The 27,482-nt window shown below is 36.8% G+C and overlaps 2 protein-coding genes across 2 annotated transcripts in view; one reads left to right on the top strand and one right to left on the bottom strand.

Moving 5' to 3' along the window:
* AIMP1 (aminoacyl tRNA synthetase complex interacting multifunctional protein 1) overlaps positions 1-14,304 on the top strand; it is a 31,388-nt gene extending 17,084 nt beyond the window's left edge. Inside the window, exons 4-7 of the mRNA XM_059471371.1 lie at positions 1,742-1,900; positions 4,364-4,575; positions 7,830-7,998; positions 14,044-14,304. Coding sequence (XP_059327354.1) covers positions 1,742-1,900; positions 4,364-4,575; positions 7,830-7,998; positions 14,044-14,210 — 707 coding nt within the window. The 3' untranslated portion in view covers positions 14,211-14,304. The remainder of the gene's footprint in view (positions 1-1,741; positions 1,901-4,363; positions 4,576-7,829; positions 7,999-14,043) is intronic.
* On the bottom strand, positions 14,304-19,501 carry GIMD1 (GIMAP family P-loop NTPase domain containing 1). The gene is made up of 3 exons (XM_059471372.1): positions 19,428-19,501; positions 17,710-18,125; positions 14,304-16,507 (listed from the first exon to the last, which is right to left on the bottom strand). The coding sequence occupies exons 2-3, from the start codon at positions 18,100-18,102 to the stop codon at positions 16,238-16,240; spliced, it is 663 nt and encodes a 220-aa protein (XP_059327355.1). The 5' UTR covers positions 18,103-18,125; positions 19,428-19,501; the 3' UTR covers positions 14,304-16,237.
* Between the last annotated feature and the right edge of the window lie 7,981 nt (positions 19,502-27,482).

Below are 27,482 nucleotides of genomic sequence, written 5' to 3'. Positions count from 1 at the left end.
TTATATACTTCATAGTAAAAAAAAGGAAATAAGAAAAAAACCCCAAAACTGAAGTGTTTCAGATACACTGTGTTGTCTTTTAAAATTATTGCCAAAAAGTCCTTTTCTGCCCTCAACAGTTATTGCTATTAACCCATGCTATCAGAATTCTAAAGTGTTTAAGATAGTATCCAGTGTATCTGGATGCTGGCATTTAACTTCACTGAATGTTTAACTGGTGTAAAAGCACGTTCAGGCTTCAAAAAGATTAACCTGTGAATACAGAGAATTATTTTTCTCCTTTGGACACCAATAAAGCCTTTTCATGTACTAAACCAAACCATTACTTATATTTCTCTGTTGTCTTTTAGTCTGCAGCAGTTCTTGACAAGTGTGGGATATTTCACAGAATCTATTGTGCTTGGAAAGGTCTGAAGGTATATTGGTCCAAGATGGCAGAGGAAATACTTGGTGTGCATCTTCCTTTAGTTAGCTAGTTCATCTAAGTGGTAGTAGGACTAAATTCAGATCTTTTCTTTTGAAGGGAGTAGATGTTTGTTAGATCTGAAGGGACTAAGTAGTTAAGCACAGAACTTAGATGGACATGGAAGATCAAAAATATCACAAGATGTTTTTTCAAAACCTGAGAAACAAAGACTTTCCTCAGCTAGCAAGCAAGTGGTTTTGGTGCAACAAATTTCATATTCAAGTTATTTTAGAAAGCTGTTTATAAGAATATAATTTGTGCAAATCACTTGTGTGTTGAAGAGGACAGGCATCAACTAACAAAGTGCAGTTCTTCAGGAGAGTTAGATATCTGAAATGAAAAACAAAGCATGTATTCAGTTTATGTATTCTGAATAGAGAATTCTGACATGGTGACACCAGAATTCTGTCATGGTGACACCAGAGGTATGTATCAGTTGTTAATGATAAAACATTGAAAGGATTGAAAGGAACTTGAAAAGATCCTCTCATCTAACCTTGCTTGGGAAAGGGAACCTTGATGGTAGTGCCTAGTGCCCTGATGATGCTTACCCTGTACAATTATTGGGTTTAAAGCCTTAATGAGATTCTTGAAGAGCAGAATGTAGAAGAGAGGTGCTTCTTACACTTCTGTCTGGTGAGACTGATAGTGCAATCTCCAGAATTACTGTATTAAACTGAATTACAGAATTACAGAATTAAACTGTATCAGCAGTTTAAAAAGAGCTGTTAAAGATAATGTGGAGAATTTAGGGAAAAGAGAAATCAGCAGATCACATTAGAGCTGCAGGTAATTTTGTTTTATTCAGGCTCAGTTTCTAAAGTTAATCATAAGAGTTGATGGATGAACTGAATATGCTGTAAAAATGCTTTTGTGCGTAACTCATTTATGGAATAGTCTCCAGTATGACAAGAGCTAGTAGCTATAAACTGAAACTAAACAAATGGGAAATAGGGAATTGGTAAAAAAAAATAACTAGATGTTGAAATCAGCTACAAAAAGGGATGTTGTTTGCTTATATATTTTCTTGTATTTAGGACTTTTTCGCATATAAAAATGTGTAATCGAACACTTTGTTTTTATTGATCATAATAACCATATATAGATTAAGTTCTGAAATGTGTTTTGTAATGTGGTCCGCTACTCAGCGGTTGTGCTTTAGTATATTAAGCAAAATTTTCAGTCTTCTCTGCTTTTTCATCTATGTTGTACATTTAGAAATGTCAGTGTTCCAAGTTCTGGTGCTGCCCCTAACTTTTGTGGTTTTGATTTTAGTAAAGCAGGTTGCAGTTCCTACTGGTACAACCCTTTCTACAGCTTCGTTTTCAGAGAATGTTCCACAACCTACAGCAGTTACAGCATCTTCTGGTTCCAAAGATCAAATTAAAGGTGAAGATGAAGAAAAGAAAAAGAAAGAAAAAGTAGAGAAAAAAGGTACTTTTCTTATCTCTGATAGGCAGTTGAGGTATTTAATTTATGCAAGTGCTTTTGCACGATTTTGATAAAAAAAAGCTTTCATACAGCTACAGTAGGAAGAGTCATGCTAGCTCTTAAATCTTGAAAATACTTGAAGCTAATGATGGTTGTCAGGTAAGCTACAGTCTTCATTGCATGGGATACATGCCAAATTCTGTTTAATGTGACTGCACTTCCTCATTTAAAAAAACACCACCAACAAAAAACAAGGCATGTCTGTTGGACACCTGTACTTCTGTGCAAGTGTATCTTGTAACTTACTATGTTTTGCAATCATTCTGTTATGCAGATTATTATTAATTTGCTATGATTAGATTTGTACAGGTGTGCAGAATTTGGATATTATGATAGTGCACAGTCTCTTTTATTCCTGGTGAGTTGTACAGCTACTTATAAGCTATTTTATATTTTTTAATGTATTTCAGCCTTTGACACCTTAATATTCCACAGAGCTGTAAATACAAAAGCAGAGGCCACATGTCATAGCAGGCAATTAAATTTTTCCCTCAAGTATTCAGCAGCTACAGAGCAAACATTCAGTTAGTAAGGAAAAATAAAACTTTCTATATATGATGAGGGAAAGTACAATACAAGTAGCTTAAGTTCAGTCAGACAAACACAGATCACAGAATATTCTGAGTTGAAATGGACCCACAAGCATTATCAAGTCCACCTTGTAAGGGAATGGCCCAAACAGGGGTTGAACCCACGAATTTGGTGTTGATGATGCTTTGACCAACTCAGCTCATCTCATATGGAAAGCAGTGTTAGACTTTTGTCTTATGCTGAAATATAGCACAAACATTAAATAGTAGTCCTGCACAGGCCCTTTTCTGTGGAGTTCAGCATCTGTTGTAGTTATTGCATTTAACAGTTGAAGTAACCAATACGTAAAATTGGTTTTTAAGTCTAGAAATTAATGAAATTATGGACTATCTCAAATCCCTTTGCTTTCTGTCACCTATGTCATCTCTTTCCTTTCTGGTTATTTTCATCTTCTTTGTTCTGCTTCTTGCAAATCTTATCTGTATGATTTCTCTGTATATGGATTCTGGACTGACTCTGACACTGGCCAGAGGAGTGCATTTTTTTCCTTAGCCTGTGGCATTGAAATGGATATTTTTTATGTATCTATATGTATATACACCGTATACACGTTTGCTGTGTTCTCTTTTGAGGAAAGGTTTCATTTCTCTTGTAGAGGAATGTCATGGAGAACAGTGTGGAATTATACCAAGGATAAACTTAGCAGGTCTTTGAAATGATCTTAGGTATTATATGTTAGCTATTTTGATTGGGATTTTTATCCAGTGTCTCTTATATTATTGTATATACGACTGATTTTACTAATCAAATTGTCAATTACATTAAAAACCCAAATCACTAGAGCTTTTCATCATAGATGAGCAAGTATTTTTGAAGAGCTGTTGCTTATATTAAAAAATTGCCTTTTTATTATTGAATGTATCATTTAATTTCATGCCTGTACTAGAAGAATTACGAATGAAATCAAATTGCACATTGTGTCCACTTTACCTTTTTTGCTCCATTAAGAAGGGAGTTTAGTTTACATTAATATGTAAGTTATCTTGGATGAAAGAATAACAGAATATGCTTATTTAAGGTAAGCACATCTTAGATTTTTTTAATCTCCCAGAGATTATAGCTGTTAAACAAGTCTTTAATGTCTCCAAAACAGCACAGTCTTATCTATAAACTGCATGTAACTTGCTCATCTTGAAAGGAATATTACATATTTTATGATTCCATGATTTATATAAGCAGCTGAGTATGGGGAGTTTTGCTTCACTGTTGTTTTATACTACACAGTCTTTTGTGTGATGATCATGGGGTAAAGACACCACACCAGGGGAATCTCACAAGCCATAAGCATTTTCATGCACTCTTGTGTTTGGGAAGTGCAGAATTTTGGCTAATATGATCTTGAATTGTTGCATTGCAGCTGGAACAGTGCAGCTGCAGTGACCTCACAGCTCATGGCTGTGTACCATGCTGATAAGCACTGATAACCCTTTGGACTGTGATTCTCAAGTTTCCTTTTGCTGCTGAAACACCATGGCAAGGCTTACTGGTAATTGCTAATTATTTGAAAGGGATGATCAGGTAATTCATGTGGCCTTTGTCAGAGTATGTGTGTCACACATCAGCTACACTTAAATTCAGGGTGACTTTGCAAACAGAAGGTGGTAATAAGTTTAGGTAATGACATAAATGGAAGTGTGAATGATAATTCACCACTGGAAACTGGTAACAGAGGTGCTAAGTCTTTATTCTTTTGTGTTTTGCACAGAATTTATGCTTATTTCTGAGACTGTAGCTCACTTTTCCCTTGCAGTAGTCATATACGTTAGTTGTGCTTTTTTAAATGTTTATTTCATGGAACAAAATGTTCTCTAATAGGTGAAAAGAAGGAGAAGAAACAGCAGCCAGCTGCTGGAAGTGGCGATGCGAAACCTGTAGATGTTTCTCGTCTGGATCTTCGTGTTGGCTGCATTATTAGTGCTGAAAAGCATCCAGATGCAGACACTCTGTATGTTGAACAAGTGGATGTTGGTGAAGCAAGCCCAAGGACTGTTGTCAGCGGTTTAGTGAAACATGTTCCTCTGGATAAGGTATTGACAAAATTATTTACTGATAGCTTTTCCTTTCCTAAAGTATCTTAAGGCATTCATCTGTTTATAGGATATGTTTTTATTCTGCTAAAAGATTTGTACAGTCATGAAAACAAAAATAAAATGCAGATGGAAGTAATACTTAACAGCATTTGCCAGAAACCAGAGAAGTACCCTTACCCCAAATCAGTTTCTGATTGCAGAAACTTCTGTCCTGGGATCTTATTCCAATTCCTCTGCCATCAGTGCACACTGAACTCCTAAACTAAACAGATGTTACTCTTCCTTTAGGTTTCCTACTATGTAGTAGAGAAGCCATAGTAACCTTTTTGGTATGATCCAAACTTTTGAAACATTTTCCTTCCAATTCTCTTTTATAACTTGTTGAAATACTTGGCATGAAGTAAAGCAGAGAGCATGTAAATTCAACTTAGCTGGCAATGAATAGCTTAAACAACAGTGGAATACAAAATGCATACTTTTACTTCCTTGTGCAGAATAGAATCTGTGTCCATGCTTTTTTCAGTTGATACGCTTTGGTGTTTGACACAGATGGTTTATGGGTGCCTTTGAACAACCTGAGACTTCAAGATTTAGTTTTCCTTTCACACCTCTTCTGGAGGGTGAGAGGAGTTTACTGAAGGTTGTTCCTCAATTCAGATGCAAGCTTGGCATTTAAAACAGTGTTGTGTAGAGCAACTGCAAAATGGATCATGAAGGAATTGATCTTAGCCTGGAAAAAGCTCCACTTTCTTAAATGTCTTTTCAATCTTTATTTGCACACTGTCCCCATGGAAGACTGCAAGCATAGGAAAAAATTAAAATTGTGATTTTTTTTTTTTTTTTTTAATGCTACAGAAAGTTACTGAATCAAAAAACCCACCTGGATAGAGTAACTGTTCTGCACTGATCAGCTGATGGTGTCCACTTACTCGATTTGCACTGGGCAAAATCTCAACTTGATTGCATTTTAGCAGTCTGCTTTCAAGAAAGCATGTAGAGGAAAACATTAAAAGCCATTCTAAATATACTTAGAAACATCAAGTGTACAGAACGAAATGGCAGCAGGAGTCTTTTCTTTTTAACCTTCTTTCTGAGTGGAAAAATAATCTGAAGTATTCATTAACAGAGAATTAGGGATCATCCTTGCACGTTCTTTGAGAGCATTTTTGTTTGCGTGTCTGGTTTCGGTTTTGGCAAGTCTCTCTTAAGACAGTAAATTTTTAGGGGCAAGCTTCCATCTTTTTGTGTTTTTTGAAGTGTTCAAAAATGTGAAGGCCTGGCATGTCTCTACTGCCATGTATTGAAATAAAAATATATACATCAGATCAAGGACCATAGCCATAAATTTCTTCACAAAAATTTCAGCTGTTTATGATTTTGGTGTTTGATGTGGTAATTTAGTAGTGTTTGAGGGTGTAGTATTTGTATCATCTGATTTTACTTTTGGTTAGGAAACACAGTATGTATCTTGACTAACATTTCAGTGTGCAGTGCAAGTTATTTATGGGTGTAAAAACTTCTGGCATGCCCACTTTATATGTGAAATGCTGTGGTTTTTGTTCCCGTGGTGGTGAAGCCATGTCAGAAGTTGCACCCTCTATTGTCATGAGCAGTTGTGTCACAAGTAACAGGGATGTGGAAGGATCTTGGCACAAGGTGCACCATGCCACTGCTGAGCTCTTTCGGCAGCTTGGGACTGTGGGGAAATTCCTGAAATGTCAGAAGGAATTGACAGCTTTTCTGCCACTGCATTTGGCTTTTTGAAGTGGATCTCTGTGTTCCTAGCATCAATACCTGTTTCAAGCAATTGTTCTTGAAATTCAGGCAGTTCTTCAGTGTCACTTTTTGTCACCTCGTCCTCTTTAACCTAAGAGAACCTCATGTCAGTGATCAGAAGTGAAGAACAGGAATGTAGGGAATGTTTCTTAAACTTAACAAGAAGAGAAAAGGCCACCATAATCCTCCAGAAGGGCTATTCTCCAACCATTCACTGTAAGAGGATACATTACAGTTACATCTGTTGTGAAGTATATACTCTGATTTTTGTAGCAGAAACTTTTCTTCCACTTAGATGCCTTGAAATCTTTTTGTTCTAGATCATTGTAATGTCCACCCAATAATTAGCCTTTCATTCATTAGTTGTTATTCAGTGCTAGATAATGCTACAACTTGCATTTTAGTCACTGACATGTTACAACTGTTTTTTGTGTTTTGTGCTACTTATTTCCATAGCAATAACTTGAGAAATTTTCAGTCAGTGGGCTGGCTTAAAACTGATGGAAGATAACTCTTTCTTATAACTGCTTCATTTTGGCTATTTATAATTTTGTTTTTTAAGGTGTTGTCCTTGGAAAATATGCAGTGTTTGAAATAGTTGATCAATTATTAATCCTGCCGGTTTTGTTCAAAGTCTGTACTGTGATGCACAAAGACCAAAATCTAGAAATATTAAATACTTATATATAATGTGCACTAGTAACATGGGAATTAAGACATCCTTACTTTGTCTCTTAAGAATATTCAGGGTTTAATTTTGATTCCATTTCAAGTGTGGTTTGTTTTAGACTCTAAATTGTAGCAGTTTTTCCTCAGCAAAGTATTTTCTCTGGTTTACTATTGTAATTATTAAAATAAAACAACAAACAGAGAAACATTTTGCATGTTTGCACTAACAAATACAGTGTTCAGTATATACAGCCATTTTCAGTGGATAAAAACCACTCAAAGCATTTGGGTTAACTAAGATAAAATTTAAGATTCAAGTGATGTAAAAGACCTCTTAGCTTCCAGGATACACTTAGAATTTTTTACCTATGGGCCTAATTTGTAGACTTGTTGTTATTTTTAGTATTATCATCATTAAATTGTTATCATCATTAAATAGAAATTGTTTAGTTAATGGTGCTATATTGAAAGTGGACCAAAGCGATTGTCAGTAATGCATAAAGATGGAATGAGAGTGAAATGCGTCGCCTGGTTTTTAATTTAATGAATTGAATATTTTATATTTCCATGATAAATCTGTTACATTTCAGCCTTTATTCACTGGCCAGCTCTTAGGGGGTTTAGATGTTATGTTACTAGTGTCCAGCCATTAAAATTGTGAATCTGTTGCTACGTGCTTCTCTTACGCTTCAGTTGTCATGGTAAGATCTCATCACTGTAATTCTTTCATTCTAATAAAATAATGGGAGTCCCCAAAGCCACGTGCCATTTTAAGTACTCACATCCTTCTGTTTTCCTCCCCCAAGATGCAGAATCGGATGGCAGTGCTACTCTGTAACTTGAAGCCTGCAAAGATGAGAGGAGTAGTATCTCAAGCAATGGTGATGTGTGCCAGCTCCCCAGAAAAAGTGGAAATTCTGGCTCCTCCACCTGGAGTGGTACCTGGGGACAGAATCACTTTTGAAGGTTTTCCTGGTAAGTAGTTATTTAGGAAAATAATAGAAACAACCTCAGTGTTGAAGCACATAAAACAGCTTTTTTTTAAAGCTCGTTGGGTTTTTTGTTGAAATTTTCTGAATTAATTCTTGTTTTGAATTTTTTTTACTACCATGCTAATATTGTGTAAATAAATGATTGAAAATACTTTATCATCTGTCAAAAAATTGTAACTTGATAAAGTTGTGTAGACCTTAAATGAAAAATACTCCATTATTAAAGTGTCAGTAAATATTTCAGTTTTGATATATATGGATAAATGTACTTGGCAAATTGCAACAAACAAATGTAAAGCATCTTTCAGAGTGTCTCAGTGTAAGTGATAAAGTATTAAATTCCTAATTCCAGCTCCTCCCTGTAATGAAAGTGTCAGAACTTTGGGTAGTTTTGCATTTTTGAGGAAGAAGGGATAGTGGGGATAGAAGGGGTTGGAACAACGTCTCCTATTCATGAGAGGAGCCTGTAATATTCAAATCACCAGGGATTTTTGTTTGTTTGTCTGGGGCAAAATATCTTTTTAGGTTTCCAAAGAAAGACATTGGACTTTTCCCCACTTAATTAAATTAATGAATCCATCTTTTTTCAGAATATAAATGAGAATTTTACCAAATTAAACTTTATCAAAAGACGACTTTTCATCCATTTTTCCATTTCTTCCACCTCAATGAAAATTATTAACTTTTGACTGCATATTGGGAACTCAAAGCATCATAGGTTTATCATGTTGATTTAAAATGCTGTTTATTAAGAGCTGAGTCTGAAAAGAGAGACTAGTATAAATAATCTTACATGTCACAGATTATGGGAATGCACCTGCAGCACACTGTGCATAAGGAGAGTTTCTTCCCTTTCCATTGTTTGAGTTATTGCCAAATCTTTTTACTCATTGTGTCTGTCAATCATAAAGGAAGCTTGTGTGAGATCTTGGTGCTGCCCTGTCCCAAAAAGGGGAGGACTCCCAGGTGGCTCAGTTGCTGGTGTCAGATGGGAGCTGACTGTAGACTCCTCTCCTACAATCAGCTGCCTAGGTTTATCCTGCACCCCAGGAATTTAGGAATTTCTGCAGCACAGCCCAAGTCCAGAGCTACTCAGGTTGGCTGTTAAGTGAATCACAGAGGTCTTGGTGAGCAGTGCTCTTCTGGTCAGGATCACTCCATCTCTTAAACTTGAAAGAACATGCTCCAAATCCCAGTATTTCCCATACTGGGTGAAAGTGTATGTGTGTGCATTTATCAATGAAGTATTCATGTTCAGGAGGAGCTTATTGTTCAAAAGTTGGCTTTCACATGTGAGAAAATGGTGTAACTTTTATTTCTGCATACAGCCATATGAACCTTTATAAACTATTGCATTTCTGACAATTTCTAGCTGTACAGCAGAGTTTTGATTTATGAGCCTCTTGGCAAGCTCCATGCTTAAACATATTTGCATGAAATACCTTTCAGAAATACATATGTATGTATATATGTAAATTTATACTTCTCAAGAGTGAAATTGTGATGCTTAAAAAAAAAAGATATATTTTGGTTAGAATATGATAAGGGAAGCAATGCTCTATCTAGGTGTTTTATGAAATCAAAAAAATAGCTCAGCTTGCTGTGATTTAATGCTCCAGTTGAAAATAATTTAAAATAATACTGTTTTAAAAGGAAATCAGTCAGACAGCAATTTTTTTCCATTTTAGTTTCTGTATTAAAAATATACCAAGCTTGCTAGTTGAATTTGTTAGCTGCACTGAAATCTTAAATGCCTCAGCAATCAATTGCGTTGACTACATTGTAGGAATACTCATTCATGGCTTCTAGTTGTTATCACATCTAGTGAGTGAAGATGGATTAAATGTGGGGCCTTTGTTACCTGCAAGAATCATAGGTACAAATACACTCACACTGCTGTCTGTTGCTGTGGAAATGGATGTGCAAGAGAGCATCAAGTTGTAGAATAAATACTTCCAGTGCATAAGCCCTGGAAAATGATGTACAGGTTCAGCCCTCAAAAATGCTCTTTCCCCAGGTTGAGGGTTTTTTTTGTTTGCTTTTGTCTAAGATACAGCCTTCCTCCAAACTTACATCTCAAGGAGCTTCATATACCTGTCATTTGAAAATGTGAGAGCTGGTAGTAGCACTGTTTTCTGTTCACCAGCATATCTGTTCTTGCACATGACTGATGAAGTGAGATCCATCAAAATTATTGAACTATTTGACTCCAGTTGTTTAGGAAAAAGCTTTCCTAGAGCAATCAGTTATAGAAATATTTGTTCTAAAATAATTCCCAGGTGTTATGGTATGCAAATACCGTGTTGACATTTTGCTCTTTAGAAGATACAGAATAAGCTAAATATGGTGTGTAAGTTTTTCTAGTTCTGAAGTTATGACTTGCAGCCAGTAAGACAAGATTTTGTGTGGATTATATCAGTTTCCTTCTGGTGGAGAGCCAAAGACGTGGGGCTCTGCTAAGTGCCAAATGAAGGTTTTTGCAATTCCTTTGCAAGGTGTATATATCCAGGTCTATAGATTGTAGTCTGAAATGTGGCACTGTTTTCTACTGCTTCATAAAGAGCTGCTTGGAAAATTTTGTAGGTATGAGATTTAAGCCAATCATTGACTTTGAAAATTTACCTAATGCTTAGTACTACAAAGTAGAGTGATCTATCTTCTTCTTACATAAAACTTATTTAAAAGAATTTTCAGATTTGTGATTTTACTATCTTGAGTAGGAAGATACAAAAAAACCCATTGGTAGTTGGAGACCTACAAAATCATGGTGACATCTGTTTCTGTAAATTTATTTGTTGGGTGTTTGTCTTTTCAATATTGATGTTGTAAACTAAATTTGGGGGAAACTCATTAGGAGATGGGGAAGCTCACTGGAGACTGGAGAACTGAGTTTCTCAGTTGTTAACAGGGTTGAACATCTATCTTCTACTCACCTTTTTTGTGTTTAAACCTTCTGCTTCTTGGCTGCTGCTGTCTCCTCAAAGACCATCTGGCACTTGCCTGATGCTGTTTCCAGGAGGATAGACTCCTTGTTGTGTCAGATGTCATTTAATTTCACTGCTTAATTGTAACCATTTATATTCTGATCAATTTTTTTGTTTAAAAAGTAATTGTAAAGCATAAAGATTCAGTTGGAGCCCTTGAAGTTAAAATAGAAAGGACAGCTGGGTCTTATTTAAGTTTGAAGTATGAAAGTCTGTGAAGCAACAGAAGCACCACCAACAACAATAAAGCAATTCTAAAATGCACACAGCTGTCTATCAAGCAGCTTGGAGTCAAGCTATTTTTAAGTCTTCTCTCTCCATTATACAAAATATTCATGAGATACAGACTAATTTTCTTTGGCCATTTTAGTCAAAGTAAACAAATGGTATCTTGTCTCAAAACAATTAAATTTTTTTCTGTAGCTAGTGGAGTGTTTACCTAGAACTATCTTGAGTGTTATTGAGGAGTGATTTGGTAAGGAATGCTGTTGCCTGGAGTACTGTTCTGTTTTGTTTATTTAATTGATGTCTTTGCCCTCAGTGGAATTTTTAATACTGAAGTGTTTTATACTCCAGTGCGTGAATCTTCAGGGTCTCTTGAGCCTTTTTTTGCATTAAGAACTTTATCAAATTTTTATCCATCTTCTCTGGAAAAGGTCTGATTTTTAAACTGTGTAAGAATTCTTCTATCGTGTGTGTGTAAATTCTATAACCTCCTGCACAGTAATTGCCTTAAGAGGGCAAAAATACTTGAAGATTTATAGCTAACTGTGAAATCTCTTTTCTGATAGCAGTATCAGATACTTTGATGCCACAGGAACCAAAAACCTGTTACTTAAATTAGATAATTAAGTTATCATTCAGGTCTAAGAATGACTAGCAATTTAGTGGATTACTATCTCTTTAAAAGAATGAAAAGTGGTAAAGCTGGAGTGCAGTGGTTAGCCTGTAGTTAGCAGGTTTTTTTAATCAAAGCTAGAGTGTATGCATGCTTTCCTTCAGCTGCATGGTTACAATCCACTGTAGGGCAAGTGGCATTAAGTAAAGTCACACATCACTCTGTCCTTTTGCCCCTTGCTGTGCTGAGATATATTCTTTCAGCAGTTTTTTAACGGTTACAAAGTGGAGAGGTTTCTTGCTTATTATGAAAAATTTTTGTAATAATTTGTGAAGTGGAATGATATGTTTAACAAAATTTGGAACCTCTTATTTGGCCCATTTTTGGTAAAAAGAGTGGAAAACTGATTTAACCATTAAAAGCTTCAATTTATTTTATTTATAGAAACTCTTCTAAAGAATATTTTCTGGGAAGAAGGAATGCAGTGAGGAGAAGGCATAGGAAAATGCACAGCCTAAAGCTCTGGTTGTATTTAAAATTGGTGCCTATGCTAATCTAATATGAGCTCACCACAGATCCCAAGGGAGCTTGATGCAGGATTCCAGAGAAACTTATTAACATCCAAAGCCTGTTTTTTATAATAAAAGTCAGGAGGTTTTCTTACTGAAAAAAAGAAATCATGTGCTTTTTATATTTGAGGAGGGGAAGGAAAATGTACTGTGGATCACTTAACATTCTATTTAATGATTTTATTAGTTTGTATGCATGCACTGTGGTCTAAATCCAAGTTTGCCTTTGTTCATGAACCTGAGCATTAAGCTGATTTATCTTTGTGAAAATGTACAATCAGCTCTAAACATTTAATAATTTTTATTTAGTAGTGCAATTATTATGTAATTAGAGTATTTAAATTTCTTCCTCTGTTTAATATTAATTATAAATATTATATAAATAAATTATTAATGTTGTGACTGATTTTTCTTTGAAATACTAAATGCAATCTGGATGTGAAATAACTTGACTGCATTATTAGATACTACTCTGATAAGGCTAGCTTACTTCACAGAGAAATCTGGTTTAGTCTGCTTCTCTTGCATATGTAGAAACTAAGAATACAGACACCCAGACATTACAGAATACCCATACAGACAGAAATAGCTCAGGTTTGCAGGCATTGAGAATGTAAGTAGACTGAACTATGGAAAACATTTAAAGGAGAATACCAATAAGGCATAAGACAGGCTGGAATGAGAATAGTGGATTTAACCACTGGTTGGTGAGTTAGTCAGGACTTAGCAAGCAGTGATGAATTTCAACCACCTATTAGAAAAAGATATGTTAAAATTCTTGTATTTAGTTTGCTTTGTGTCTGTGCTTTGAATTTCATGCTTATTTAAAAATAGGAAAAATATTCTTCATTATGCTATCTAATTTGTTGACAATATTTCAAAACATTAATAGAAGAAGTCTGCTCTTTGTGGTCATTTCAGATCCTTAAATAATCAGATTTGCTAATGTAGTTAGTTACTGTCAATACCAGTAGGGTGTAGGTATCTTATCATTATATATCCATGGAAGCAGGAAACTGAGGCTTGTCAAGACTGAGGCCATAATTGCTGAAACTAGCTAATTTCTTCTGCCTCTGTTGTTTTGGGCACTACAACTTGTCATCAAACAATACAAAGCATAGCAGAACAGTGTGTCACTCGGGGCAAAAGTTATATGTCAGTATTCTACCTCTGGACTATTCTTGTCTAAGTTCAGTACTCCACAACTGTAACAGCATCTGCTAAGTGCATTTAATTTCTTATAAAAACATCATTCATTTCTAAAGTTAATATGCTGACAAACCTGTCTTGGTGAGCAGTGTACTTCTGTGGTCCATATGTACTTAATTCTTGGGAATTCTTTTGTAGTATAAACTAACAGCAATGGTTTAATTTCTTCCTTTTGACAGTGCTTGTTGTCTGATACGACCTTTGTTGTATCTGATACTTGAAAGATCCTCTTTTTCAGAGAGGAGATATTTCCTAGACAATTCCTAACTCCAATTAAAATTTTCATTTTGAGAATCAAAAGTAATGGTAGGGTTTTTATCCCTTAAAAGTGTGTGCAGTGATGCTGTGTGGGCTGTCATAGATGTGTAAGTACATGGTGCTCTTGTTCTGAGTTGTGTGCTATGAGGTTATTCTTTGTTTTGAAACAGGAGATCCTGAGAAGGAACTTAATCCAAAGAAGAAGATTTGGGAGCAAATCCAACCTGATCTTCATACCAATGACCAGTGTGTTGCTACATACAAAGGAGTTCCATTTGAAGTGAAAGGGAAAGGAGTGTGCAGGGCAGAGACCATGGCAAACAGCGGAATAAAATAAATAAATAAATAAATAAATGGTTATTAGAAACTTGTACAGATGTTGAAATGGAAAGTGATGCAAGCAGAATAAAAAACATTAAATGTATGGCTAAGACCTGGATTTTTTTTACTTCTTTTCCATAATATATTATGTCTCCAACATTTTGACAATTCACTCATTCACTAGGCTTGTTGTCCTTGAGGTTGTGTGCTGTCAGCAGTTATTAACCACTCAGTGCTCATAACTTAATTGCCAAGGCTTGTTTGTGGTGGGACCACAGGCAGGCAAGTAAATTTTCTGGACAGCTTGAAGGTGTAGATCTTCTATTTAGCAAGAGCTAAAGGAAATAAGGAAAATATTCTGCCGTGTTCCTTGTGTGCTAATTGCAGGACTAGCAGCTGGTTAGTGAAGATCACAATTGTCTTTATTCTTCTGGTCACTTTGTAATAGTTTTTCTCCTCTTCCTCCAAGCAGTTTTCAGGTGTATTGTAAGCCTCTGCAACTTTGTTCTTGCCTGTGTTCTCTCTGTAGTCTGCAGTCAGTTGTAACTGGAAGATTAAGCTATGGTGGTTTATGCCCTAGGATGTTCAAGTGGACACATTTTCATGTCCCCAGAACTAAACTCCTATAATTTCATTGAGATCAAAGCTGCCACTTTGCTAGAATAGTTCTTTATCTAGTCCACCTAGGTATATCCTTCAAACCAATAGGTAGGACTAAGAAATAATTAATAACAGATTCCTGGAACTAATAAAAAATAAAAAAACCCTCAAACCCCATAAGACCAGCCTGCAAGAAAACCCATAAAGCAAGCAAACAAAAAAAAAATTCTGTTTCCAATGCTCAAACAGGTATAAAATGAATTGATTTTTTGGTTTTGTTTTAATGTGCTTTTATGCAATGATGTTTTGTACAAAAAGTGCTTTGGTTTTAACAGAAATAGCTTCTTCAATTTTTAGGGTTAGAATTATTTCAATGTTGTACAAATAGCCATGTTGCTAGGCTATTAGCCTCAAAATCATTATTTTAATTCCTTACTTTCAGTAATATGAAAATAAATATTTTAGATCCATTTTCAATAACTCTTTTAAGTAGCTATGTAAAGATAATTCAGATATTTTTGCATATAATATTAAATTAAATTGTTGCTGTATAACCATTGAAACAGTAAATACACTTTTAAATACTAAAATTAAAAACAAACTTGAGCCTTTCTAAATTTTGCAGGCTTTGAACTTCATCCAGTAAGTGGAGAGAAAACAAAATGACAGTGATATAAAATTAAAAGGAACAGGCATAAAGAGGATGTGAACAGATTTTCTTTTTGAATGAGTTTTGTTTGTGCCTGTAAACTGTTAGTTTTTCATGCATCTGGTAATAAGTAATAGCAATTAGTTCTTTTAAATGTCCTGAATAGTATTAAGCACATGGAAGCCATTTTATCTGCCTTGTAAAATGTATATGCTAAATGTCTTATTAAGTAAAATCATTCAAGAACTCAGTTATAACTAATCTTGAATCATGGTAGGGAATACTTTTACAACAGATAAATCTTAGCTTTTAGTACCGGAAAGCTCTTTTTAGAAATGGAAGTTCAGAGGAACCTTCTGAAGGCTTGAAGAATTGAGCAAAGAGGCCTCCTGAGTCTGAACTCATGCATTTTTTCTTTTTTTTTTCTTTTTTTCTTTTTTTTTTTTTTCTTTTTAAATTTTATTTTCTTTTTCCAGATCTGTATTCTGTGTAAACTGGAATATACAGTCTGGTGTAGTGCAAAATCCCATGTGTAACTACACACACATTAGGAGCATGATTTTGGATCACTAGCTTGCTCTGATTTTGTGGCTGAATCTAGATTTTGAATGCAGTAGTGTGAGGTCCTCTGTGGAGGGCAAGTAGTTTGATAGGCTAAAGAGATATTTCTAGTTGTGTGTTCAATGATGTTTGGTATGGATGTGGAGTTTTTCAGTTGATGGCTTTTACTGTTTTATTTCTGTTAGATGCTACCTACTGTAGAAAATAGCCAAGTGAGCACCTTAAAGCTAATTTTATTCCTTGCTGTGTTTAAGTAGTACTTGATAATTATTTCTTTGTATGAAATTCAAGAGCTTTCTTAAGATAATATTTCTTTCCTCTCTGATTATGCTGTTGTGGTTGTCTAGGAAGATGTATTTATGCTGTACCAAGCTCAAAAGTGACAACAGGGTACTTGAGGCGCTCTGCAAATATGTTTCCTCGCTGTATCCAGCCTCTCCTGCCTTGTCGGCATGAGTAAGTAGGACTGCAGTGAAATCCTTCCACGTGGGACCCAGAAGTTCCTGTAATGAAAAGCAAATTTTAACTAGTTATCTCCTATTTCTTTTCCCCACTCCCATTTCATATGCTTAGTACATTACCAGACCATTTACTTGTATGGATTTTTTTTCCCCCTGGCAGTAATCCAGTTCATGTTATCCGAGTTGCTGAAATTTCTGGGTCTTTTTTCACCTTTCTGAGACATTGACATCCACTTTCAGTGGATATATGTGGTCATGCAGTACTAGCAGTTCTCTGTTCCCTGGCTACAGATGTTAACAGAATGTCTCCAGTTAAAAAATGTTCATGTAAGTAAGGAAAAGTGGTTGTTTGGCCATGTCACACATTAGTTTGAAATCAGTAGTTGCCACATATTCATACTGCCACACTGTTTAGAGGTCTTTAAAAGATGTTTTTGAAAACATTGAAGCACCTTTTGTTGAAAAAATAAGTGATGAATTTCTATGTAACACCAACTTCAGTTCCAACTGTGATCCATAAAACTCAACTATTCTCAGCAATTCAGGAAAAACACAAATCAAATGCAACACCTTAAATAATAGGCCAGAGAGCTTTTCTTCAGCTTCTGTGATTTATCTGATGGAGGAGACTGGAGAGAACAAGCTGCTTTTCTTTCAGAAAGTACAGAAAATTTTAATAAGAATAAGAGAGGTTGGGCTTCAATTTACAGGTGGAAATGGAATTACTCTTTGGAGCAGTCCTGCTAACTCCTGTATATGACAGGAAGCCTACCTTGGTGATAAAGGACACTGCAGTGACCTTAACTCTGTAACCTAAATGCTGTGGTATATAAAACCACTTTAAAGGATGTCTGCTTACTTCCAAGGTAAGTGGGGTGTCAAAAAACACCTGGTGTATTGATAGTGATTAATCTGACTTAGGCCCTAGGGATGAAAAATGCCAAGCACATACAAAATTTTCCTTTAAGCTGCACAAGGAAGTCTTGAGTTACCGGTTTCAGAAAGAGAGGAGAGAGCTTTGATATGCTGAGGACTCAAAATCTATTACACTCTTTGTTCTGAAATTAGTGTCTGCCACTCGCAATTCATTAATTAGGCTGTTGGAAAAAAAAAAATCACTTTTCATTTATGGAAGAAAATATTTCACTTTTCTTATATGGAAGAGTCAACTCTTCCATAGCTATTGTCACCTGAAGATGAAAGAGTTGCCATTAGGGCAGACTTCTATTTTTTTATTTTGTTACCTGGATGAGCTGAACCGTGTCATGGTTTTCATCTGGACACAGAGGCAGGTCAGCCCTGAGGACCAAGAGGGCCAAGTGCAGGCCTTGCTCCCCAAAGTGCTGAGCCAGGGCTGCTCTCACGGTGTCCCTCACTTGCTGTTTGCTCAGAGCACTGTGAGGGTAGCTGGGGGTGTCCAGCACTCGGACGCGCAGCGCTGACTCGCGGCCGTTCCTCCGGGTGAGCCCCGAAACGCGGGCACTGCGTCCCAGGCTGCAGCGCGTGGTCACAGAGCTGGGGCACAGACGGCTCTCGAAGTCTGCACTGCCCAGCAGGCTGTTCCCAGCAGCACTTTTGCCAGTCTGAGTCTTTCCAAGCACAACAAGGTTGATGGTCATCTCATTGCTGTCTGCCATTGTCAGTGTTTTTATCCACAAACCTGTCACCAAGTACAAATAGCATTAGGTACTTCAGATAGCTTCAGGGGGTGGGGGGGAAGAAGAGGCAAGAATTTCCATTATTCAAAGTCTTTTGAGTGTTTTTCCCTGCCTGAAATGTGAAAAGAGTTTTAGGAAGAAGCAATAATGTTGTGGCGAGGCAACAGAGAGACAAGGAGTTGGGGAACACCTGTGGAAAACACTGTTGCCATTCTGGGACAGTGGTAGGTTAGGAGAAGGAGGCAAACTGGGGAAGGAAGAAAAGAATGGTGACATATAGGGGCTGCTGTTATTAAGTGACGGTGTTTCAGGATGTAAATATTTACTTGCTTTAGGAAAAAGAGTAATCAAGGAGAAGTAGATTTTAAGGGAGCACTTTTTCACAGCTTAAAATATATTTTTCGTCAGCTACCACTGATGTTGAAATAGACAGTAGTCTGGAAGGGCTTTCTGATGCAGAAAAATACGTCAATTAAAAGGAGGAGAATTGAAATAGCCAATCTCATGAAAATGAAATTTTGGAAATGTATACTAAACCAACTTATTAGCGCAGCAAGTGGAAAAGAAAAACATAGACTGGTGGATAGAGAGAGGGAGCTGGCTTGGGATCATTTCCAGTTACTCTATTTGTTCATAAACAAGACTTCTTGTTCTCTTTGTACTTTTCTGTAACCCAGTATCTGAAGGGGTTTTGGTGTGTGCTGATCATCTAACAGGAAAACTTCTTATTTAAATAAATTGAGACATGTTTGATAAGGTAAAACCATAGTGGCCTATAGTGGATTTTAAGTTTCTGTGACTTGTGAACTTCAGAAAGATTTTTTTTTGTTTGTTTTAAGATACTATGTTTAGTTACTCATAGAGAGGCCATGGATAATTTCAGACAGGGATTTCCTCTGATTAATTATTTAGATTCTTGCTGTTCAGTTTAAGCTTTCTCTCTCGTAAATTCCATGCCCAAATGAATATTTTCAGTACAACACCAAAGATGCAAGAGCTAGTAACATACTAACTTTTTTACAGTCAGCATTGAATATGTATATGATAATCTGCCTTACTGGATTCAGAGTGAGGGGTTTTTTTTGATTTTTCAATGATCAATTTCCTTTTAAGAAATATATCTTATGAAATGGTTGTCTTCAGTTATTTATCAGTCTAGATATGCATTGTACACTTGTAGCATAATAATAGGAAGTATGGATTTATCCATTCCTTTTTTAAATCATAATCAAAGATTTGGTGTATTTTCCCTGTAAGCAGTCTACGCTTAAATATTTAGATTAGTTTCATTTTGGGTCACTTACCTTATTTTCCCTTAATGTCTTCTTTCATTCAGGCTTCATTCATAAACCACATGTGCAGTGTAGGAAGAAGTTCATATGTGAACTTTGAAACTAACAGCAGCCCCGTACCACGCTGAGACTGTTACGTACACGTTAATCTGGTTAATTTATTACTGATAGCTCCTCATTCAATTGCATATGTTTGGTCAGTAATTGGCACGGTTGAATTTTTGTAACTCAGCTGCAAGTATTGTTTTTGAAGTCACTTAAGTGATTGCATGACGTTGATATTTTTAAAAGTAAATTAATTCCACCAGCAGTTAAATGTGCAAATGATAAATGTAGTAGTGGGATTCCTTTGTATTGCAAGTTCTTGAATGTGTCTTCATATGTGCATGTGAATAGGAAGTGCACTCTCTTATTTTTGCTATTAATTACTAATTACAATATTTTCATAGCACAGTGTAAATCATTTGCAGATATAACGATGTTTGCTTAACAAAAATGGATTAAAATAATAACAAATATATTGAAATACAGAAATTATTTGTGAACCAGGAAGAAAACAGAAATCTTCTTGCAGAACTGCCAGTGGTATGCATTAGCTAATGGCTGTTAGCCTAATAATTTTTCTTGCAAGCATCATTATTTGCCATGCTATAGTAGCATTCAAACCAGAAATAGAAGATTGTCCAGAAGGACCTATCTCTTGTTTTTCTCCAATTTTCCACAAGTGGGAAAGTAACTGGTTAGAAAATAAATGCTAATTTGTGCTTTAATGACCAGGCTGTAGTTTTAGAATGGGAGAGTGGATGAGCCTGTCCTATCTGTTTACAGTGATCAGCCATCTCTCTGTAAATCCCAGAGGTGCAGGCAGAAGTTTACTCCAAGGGTATTGAGATACTTGTCAGTAAGAACACAAATCTGGTGTGTAAGCTGTATGTGGTGCCAGGAAAAGAGGAATGTGCTTTCCAGAGTCCAGTCCTGGCTGGGGACATTGTCATCTGAGGTGTAGCTCTGTGTGGGAGCTTGTGAGTGTTGGTTTACCACGTTACCAGGGCTGTTCCTGCCAGCCACAGCAGTGAAGGGGGGCTGCAGTTCCTCTCAAAGCCCCTTGTGTCCTGCTGTGGAGCCACAGGCACAGCCAGTGCTCTGGCAGAAGGTGGGAGCTCCTCCTGTCAATTCACATTGTGAGTCATGAGTGAGTTCATCGTTTGGGTTACTTGGCTGAAGGTGACCATGGAAAAAACTTTATTACTGAATGTTTTTCAAGTGTTCTTGGGCCTGCCTCTCCTAGTGAGAAGCCAGACATGAAAGCTGTCCCTGTTCTGTGTGTGTACCTGAGGCAACTTCTCATGGTTCCCACTGCCTTAGAGCTCTGTGCTGTGCACAGCCTTTGTGTCTCAAGGCACATTATGCATAAAGTGTATGGCAAGGTCCTTCACTGCTGGTGAATACAAACTCAAAGAAGTATGGATGAAGAGTCACTCAATTGCAAAGCAAAAGGGTAGATCAGTCTCCTAAATTATGGATCTTGATTTTGGTTAAATTGCCAGTCTAGATCTGTGTTTTACATTGGACTGCTCCTTTGCACAGTGATGCCCCTTATGACATCTGAGGTCATGTATGTTCTAGCAGTCACATCCCACTAGATAATTTAAGCTGGCAGAGACAAGGATTTAGACTACCAAAAAAACTAGAATACCAGAAGCAGGGGAGTGTTGTATGCAAAATACAGCTTGCCCAGCTGGATGCAGAACAGGGCTTTTATAATGGCAAGATGGCAGTAAAATTAAGAGTGGCGTAAAAGATGCACTACCTGAATGAGCTCTAAAACTTGGCTAAATTTAAAAAAAATCATTTCTTTCCAGTATTATTGTGAATGGAATACAATCCAAGTTGGAATACATTTGGAAGGTCCTACAACTGCACAGGCAGAGGATTTTAATAAGTTATCTTCTTGGGAGGATTATGACAGGGAAAAATCAAACTGATTTACATGACACTTGCATGGACTCCTCCAATGTGGAAAAAGTCCTCCCCAAGGTGGCAGTATCAGCCTGCTCCACAGGTACTGTAAAACAGCTGGGGTCCCCTTGCTCTGCAGTCCTATGCTGAAATAAAATACCAGATCAGAAATGAGCTACAGCATTAGAAAACATGTGATAATTACAGGACTCTTCAAGCATCTCCTGAGATATGCATTTTTCTCTCTTCTGTCAGAAGAAACATTTTGAATTTACATATAAAATACAAACAGTAACACCTTAATTAATGAATTTCAACATCAGCAATGGAAAGGTACCAGTTATTCACTGTTCTCTACATGACTCTTGAAAATCGAAGTTTTGTTTTCACTAGCTTGTAAGTTGTGTCAGTGACAATTATTATGAGGCTTTAGATATAAGATCATAAAATCTACTGTCAGAACATCATCTTGTACAGAGTACAATAAAATTGCCTAGGATGCTTTTTAGCCCTGTTTTTCCAGTGGGTGACCTATCCTTTTTGTTTGGTTTGTTTTTATATTTCTTTAATTTTGAAATGGCAAAGAGAAAATCAAAACTGTGCCTATTACAGATGGGCAGGCAGAAAGGGTTCCTGCAGCTGATAAAGGAAGCCTTGTACTGCTCCCATGGAAATACCAAGTCTAGTAAGAAATTATCAGGAATCTAAGGAAGTAAAATCCTTAATCTAATTGAACATAAGAATAATTGGTGTATTTAGCATTTTTATTTGACTTTGAATAAAGCAAGGCTAAAATACTTTGCAAGTAGCCATTAGTTTTAGTATCTATAGAGTTAACTGGAGTTGCATTTTAGTCACATTAGTGTGTCAGCTGCTGTTCTGTTGCAGTCCCTGTGATCACCCAGTTGGTTTGCACACACCCTAAACAAGCTCTCCATGATGCCTGTTAGGGTATACCAAGCAGGCTAGATCTTGGAAAACCAAAAGAGCAGTTTCTCTTTAGGCACATGGTATCTCTTACCATGTGTCATCTTTCAGTTCCCACGCCTTCCCATCCCTTACAGCTTCTTTCCTGATGTGGGCTCTCATTTTAGCCTAAGATGATGCCATAATAAGTAATTTAAGATGTGCTTTGATGAATTTCTCTTACTTAGAGGAAACCCAGTAAGGCCATTTTATGGATTGCCACCCACAAAGACAGGCTCTTAGCCTGCCCAAACAACATGAGAAATCCAGGAAGGTATGCAGTCCACATAGTCAGTGTGGCTTCAGTTCTCTTAGATGGGCAAATTCTAAGAAACAGCAAGCACATCACTACTGAGAGAGAAGTAGGACAGATTTAGTGGTGTTCTTCTCCTTTTGGACTTCATTCACACAAAAATCTTCTGATTCCAAAGGGAGACACATACAAAGTACACTAGAGGTTCCTTAAAACAGATGATTGGGTTTTTTTCCCTTGCTTAATGCAGTCCTTAGTATTCTTGGTATTTTAAAACAGAAGTAATCAATTATCAGCAATCTACAAGACCATGTTTCTTTTTGCAGTGTTGGTGGCTATGCAGGTTGTGTGCCTCTACATTGGCATTGCTAAGGGGAAAGGAGGTGGGATGTAGCTGCAGACTAGAGTTGAAAATGCACCAGCTTTTGGGTGCTGCCTGTTTGTACAACTGTGGAAGCAGCTCCTCAAGTTCCCACTGTACTTCTTACAGTGGATTGTGGGTTCAGGGCAAATACTGCTGGCAGAAAGGCAGATCAAGGAGTTGCTTTGTGTTTGAAAAAAAACCAAACAGTGCTATCAGAGCAAGGAAAAAACATCAGCTGGACTTTTTTCCCCCTCTCTATTCTCCAAAGGAATCACTAAGATCCACAAGGTATCTTTGTCTTTCTGTTGCAAATAATAGGCAACTTCAGATGAGAATGCAGCGTATTTGACATGCTCATCTGGTAAGACTCTGCTGTGGAAGTAGTGCAGGAATTCCTTGTGTTGGCAGGATTGATAATCCTCTAAACACTCTGCTTCTCCATGTGCTTAGAACAGCACTGGAACAAGCCACAGGAACAGAGTCTCTTGTTAGTGTGGTTTGGTGTGACATGGCTTTTCAAAATGTGGGGAATGCAATGTAAAGTAGGGCATGTCACTTACTGCTGCAGGCTGCCAGCTTCTTAATTCTTTTAACAAATCCCATCTTCTCCATCATTTAAGTGATGATTTTCCCCATGGCACCATATCAATTTGGTTTTTAATATGCAAGGAATGTTTTTAATACACCATATTTTGCTATGCTTCTCTCAATCAGGTTACTTAGAGATATTTCAACTACTTTGTTTTCACCTGAGTTGCCACAAAATCCTTTCCACAATATAATGGTTGGGCATAAGTCCCTAGTGCACAGTTCTGGCTGTAAGACTGTGCCACAAGGCTGGCATGTTTGTCTGTTCATGACTTCATGAGAAAAAAGGAAAATAGGCAGGAAATTAAGGTGATATTGCAAGGAAGACTACACACATATAAATAATATTTAAAAGCAACAACAATAAAATCACCACCAACAAACCAAATTAATAAACTTTTGATTTCAAAGGCACATATTTGGGAAAGAAGCAATAATCAGAAATCATGAAAATACAGACTTAAGAATCCTTTTTCTCCTTTTTCCCCTGTACATACTTAGTTGGGTGAATTCTGTGACTTGCCTCATGCATCTCCTATTGAGACCACATGAGTCAGGATACCAGACTCATTCACTTTCTTGTGCTTAGCCTCAAAATGTGTCCATGTGTAAAAGCATTTTGCCCCTGAGACAAAAGTCCTGTGAACAGTGAACATATTTGGAAGCTCAGGAAACCCAGATCTGGCTGTTATTTCTGCAACACTCATTCCCTAATTCTGAGAAGCTGCACAGTTTCTCAGTTTCCTCATCTAAATAATACAGGGAGTATACACCTCTTTTGAAAATGTGTAGTGGGAGTGATTTAGCTGATGGGAACAGATTTCTGTATACAGCAATAACAGCATTTCTTGCATTAAAAAGAAAAAAAAAAGTGTTTTTATCATATTGTATGATGCTCTATAGGGACTGAAGACATACTTTCCAAAAATATTCTCATGATGCCTGGAAAGGCTATAATCATTGTAACACGAGTATGCACAGAAGTTGTACTGATGCACAGAGTTGAGCTGGTCACACTGTTACTCTTAGGCACTCTAATCCTTAAGAGGTATTTCACAGAGTGCCAGTAATATGAATCTTACAAAGTTTCAAATTAAGGATGTGTAAAAATGACATATTTCTATGCAATAACATGGGTATCTGTGTGTATTCAGGACAGATTCATTACTCAGTTCCTTTATTTAAGGAATAAATTTTCCAGGTTTTCTGGGGTGTTAGTATTTCTATAGATACAACATAGGTTGAGGACTTCTCTTAAAATACACAATAGATAGCAACTTGGTATTTTTATATTTTATGTTGATTCCAAATCTCTCCTGTCTTCTCTTTGTATACCTACCCTTTGGAGGCAACATGCTGAATAGCAAAGAGCATTTCTTAGAAATACAAGTCTAAGAAAGTGGATTTTTAATTAGAAATACTACACTTCTTGATTTTTATCATCATTATACTTCTGGACATCAAACCTGCACAGATGCTTTTTTTCCTATATTTAAACATTTCAAACAAGCTGAATCTGAGATCAACTTTTAATATATTTCATGGTGTCAAGCCACTGAATATGTAATGTCAGAATTATCCTGTAAAAGTCGTCTTAGAAGTCAATGTGGCTTGCTTTGGCAACAGATGTGTTTGGAAAAGTGAAATTGCTGTAGATACATTATTAAAATTCTAATCAGGAAGGGGCACAAAGCACATGGCTACAGAGCTGGTATGTGGTTTGGGACTGAGACTGCCACACTTGGTAATTAACTTCAATGCTTGTAACTTTCTAATATTAGCTGTCACAAGATACTGTGAAGTTGCAGCTTTTCAAATTGATGCCTTCTCTGCATGAGAGGACAAAAGGAAAAAAATCCCTACCTGCCTTTCACAGTGGAAAGAATATAAGAAATCAGAATGCTTCCTCTCTTTAATGCTGTGTGTGTAGCAGCATCTGTAATGTGCTGTATTCAGGAATGTGTTACCTCTATAAATTGTGGAATGTGTCTAGGATCTTTCAGTCCTTGAAGTGTGACAGACCATTACCTTATTCAGTGGCTGGAATTTGCTGTTGATGGAAAACACAGAGCTGCATCACAGCTCACTCCCCTGAAATTAAAGTTTTGTAGGTATAGAGAAATAAAATGAGTCTGTGCAAATGCTGCAGACCTGAAGCCTATCTACAGAGAGCACTGGCACAATTAGGAGCAATGGAAGTCACACCTGAGCTTCAGGTACAGCAGAGGCCTGAGAAGTTGCAGGATGATTGGACTTTTCCCTGAGTTCCTCCATGGTTTTCTCTCAGTGCTTGACAGACTTCATCTGATCTGCACACAGTGGAAGCCTTCTGCTGAGTATCCTCAGATGAGGTAGCCCAGGTCCAGCGCTCCGTGTGGCACTCAGAGAATGTGAGCCCAGATCCTCCTGACATCCTACACCTTTTGTTGAGTCACCAAAACTTAGACTGGAAATTTTAAAGGTAAAAATGGTACACAAAGAAACAAATACGGACTAGAAGAAAGTTTTCAGAAGTCTGACATTTTTTATTTTATTTTGGCAGGAATTTTTGTTGTTTTTTTTGTTGTTGTTTGTTTGTTTTGTGGTTTTGATTTTTTTTTCCTTGAGGTCTACAAACCAGTTTGCCACTACAAATTAAATGGATTACGGTCCTCAAAGTCTTGCTATGGCCCCCTCCTCCTTTCACCTTATTCCCTTTGCATCTAGACTTGGCTTGTTTCCTTCTTCATGTGATGGTCTTTCCTGTCAGAAGGAGATGGGTGCAACTTTTGTGCATTTGATTCCTCAGTTGGCAGCAGCCTCTCCATCTCAAAACAACGGTTTTGGGTTGTTTTGATTTTTTTTTCTGTTTTTTCCCCCCACTATCAGACATCTGGCATCCTGGAAAACGTTTTCTTGCTGGTGCTTCCAGTCCTGATGCAAACCTGGGCTCCCTGTACAGAGTGGGATAAAGGCTCAGAAGGGAAGACTGATGATTACGTGGCCTCACTAACCAACAATCAGGTTCATGCACTCTGATAAAGTAAGTGAAAGTATTGTGTCCCCTTCCTGTTCTCAGCGCTGTTTTTTTATCTGAAGAGTTAAGCCTCTGATGTATTTTACAATGAAACTGCACAAAACCATGAGATGAGTTTAAGACGTGGCATCACGCTGTGAATAACTTCTGTGGCAGAGATGAGAGTGTTCCATCTGCAGTGCAATGCAAGAGGAGCACTGCTGGTGGAAATTCAGCTATAAAACCTTGTCATGCAATGTTCCAGCGCCTTTTCTCAGAACAGAGGTGTACAGGGGACAGCTGTATAGCAGAGACCAAAGTGTGAGTCCCAAGAAGTTCTGTCTCCCAGTTAAGTGAACCAGCAAGAATAATTCAGGGCTGCAAATAAAGTTCAGTTTTGAATTGGAAAAATAAAATTATGTAGTGAGTTTATATTCTTGCATTATCTCCCCCGTAGCTCAAACAGTGCTTGTTCATTGTCGCAGCTAAGATTATACAAAACTTCTTTTTAGAGTCAGCATAAAATCATCAAAGGCCCATGAAGAAAAAAACAAGTAGTAATTTTTTACACCCACATTTCTTTCTTCAGAAATGGTATTTGTCTCAAATGAGCAAAAGAATTCATTAGAAGAAAAAAAAGAAGAAAAAAAAGAAACTGTAATGCTGGAACAAAAACTTTCAGCCATTAGCATTTCCATAACCTCACAACACCCAATTATCGTGTCTTAATTTATAATCTTGGTGTAAAGAGAAAATATGGTTTTGTTTTTCTTGTTTTAGACTTGAATAATGGAAGAATTATATATATAAATTTACTGCATTTACATAGAAGATGTGTTGGTTTTAACATCTGTCAGAGAGCTGCATCTTAAATTGCTTTTTGTGATCATCATTTGGCTGTTTTTTTCCAGAGAACTGGGGACTTCAGACTGGTTTTGAGAA

The sequence above is a fragment of the Ammospiza nelsoni genome, chromosome 4 (genome assembly GCF_027579445.1).
Source record: "Ammospiza nelsoni isolate bAmmNel1 chromosome 4, bAmmNel1.pri, whole genome shotgun sequence".
Classification (NCBI taxonomy): domain Eukaryota; kingdom Metazoa; phylum Chordata; class Aves; order Passeriformes; family Passerellidae; genus Ammospiza; species Ammospiza nelsoni.
This window is presented reverse-complemented; position numbering and strand designations above follow the sequence as displayed.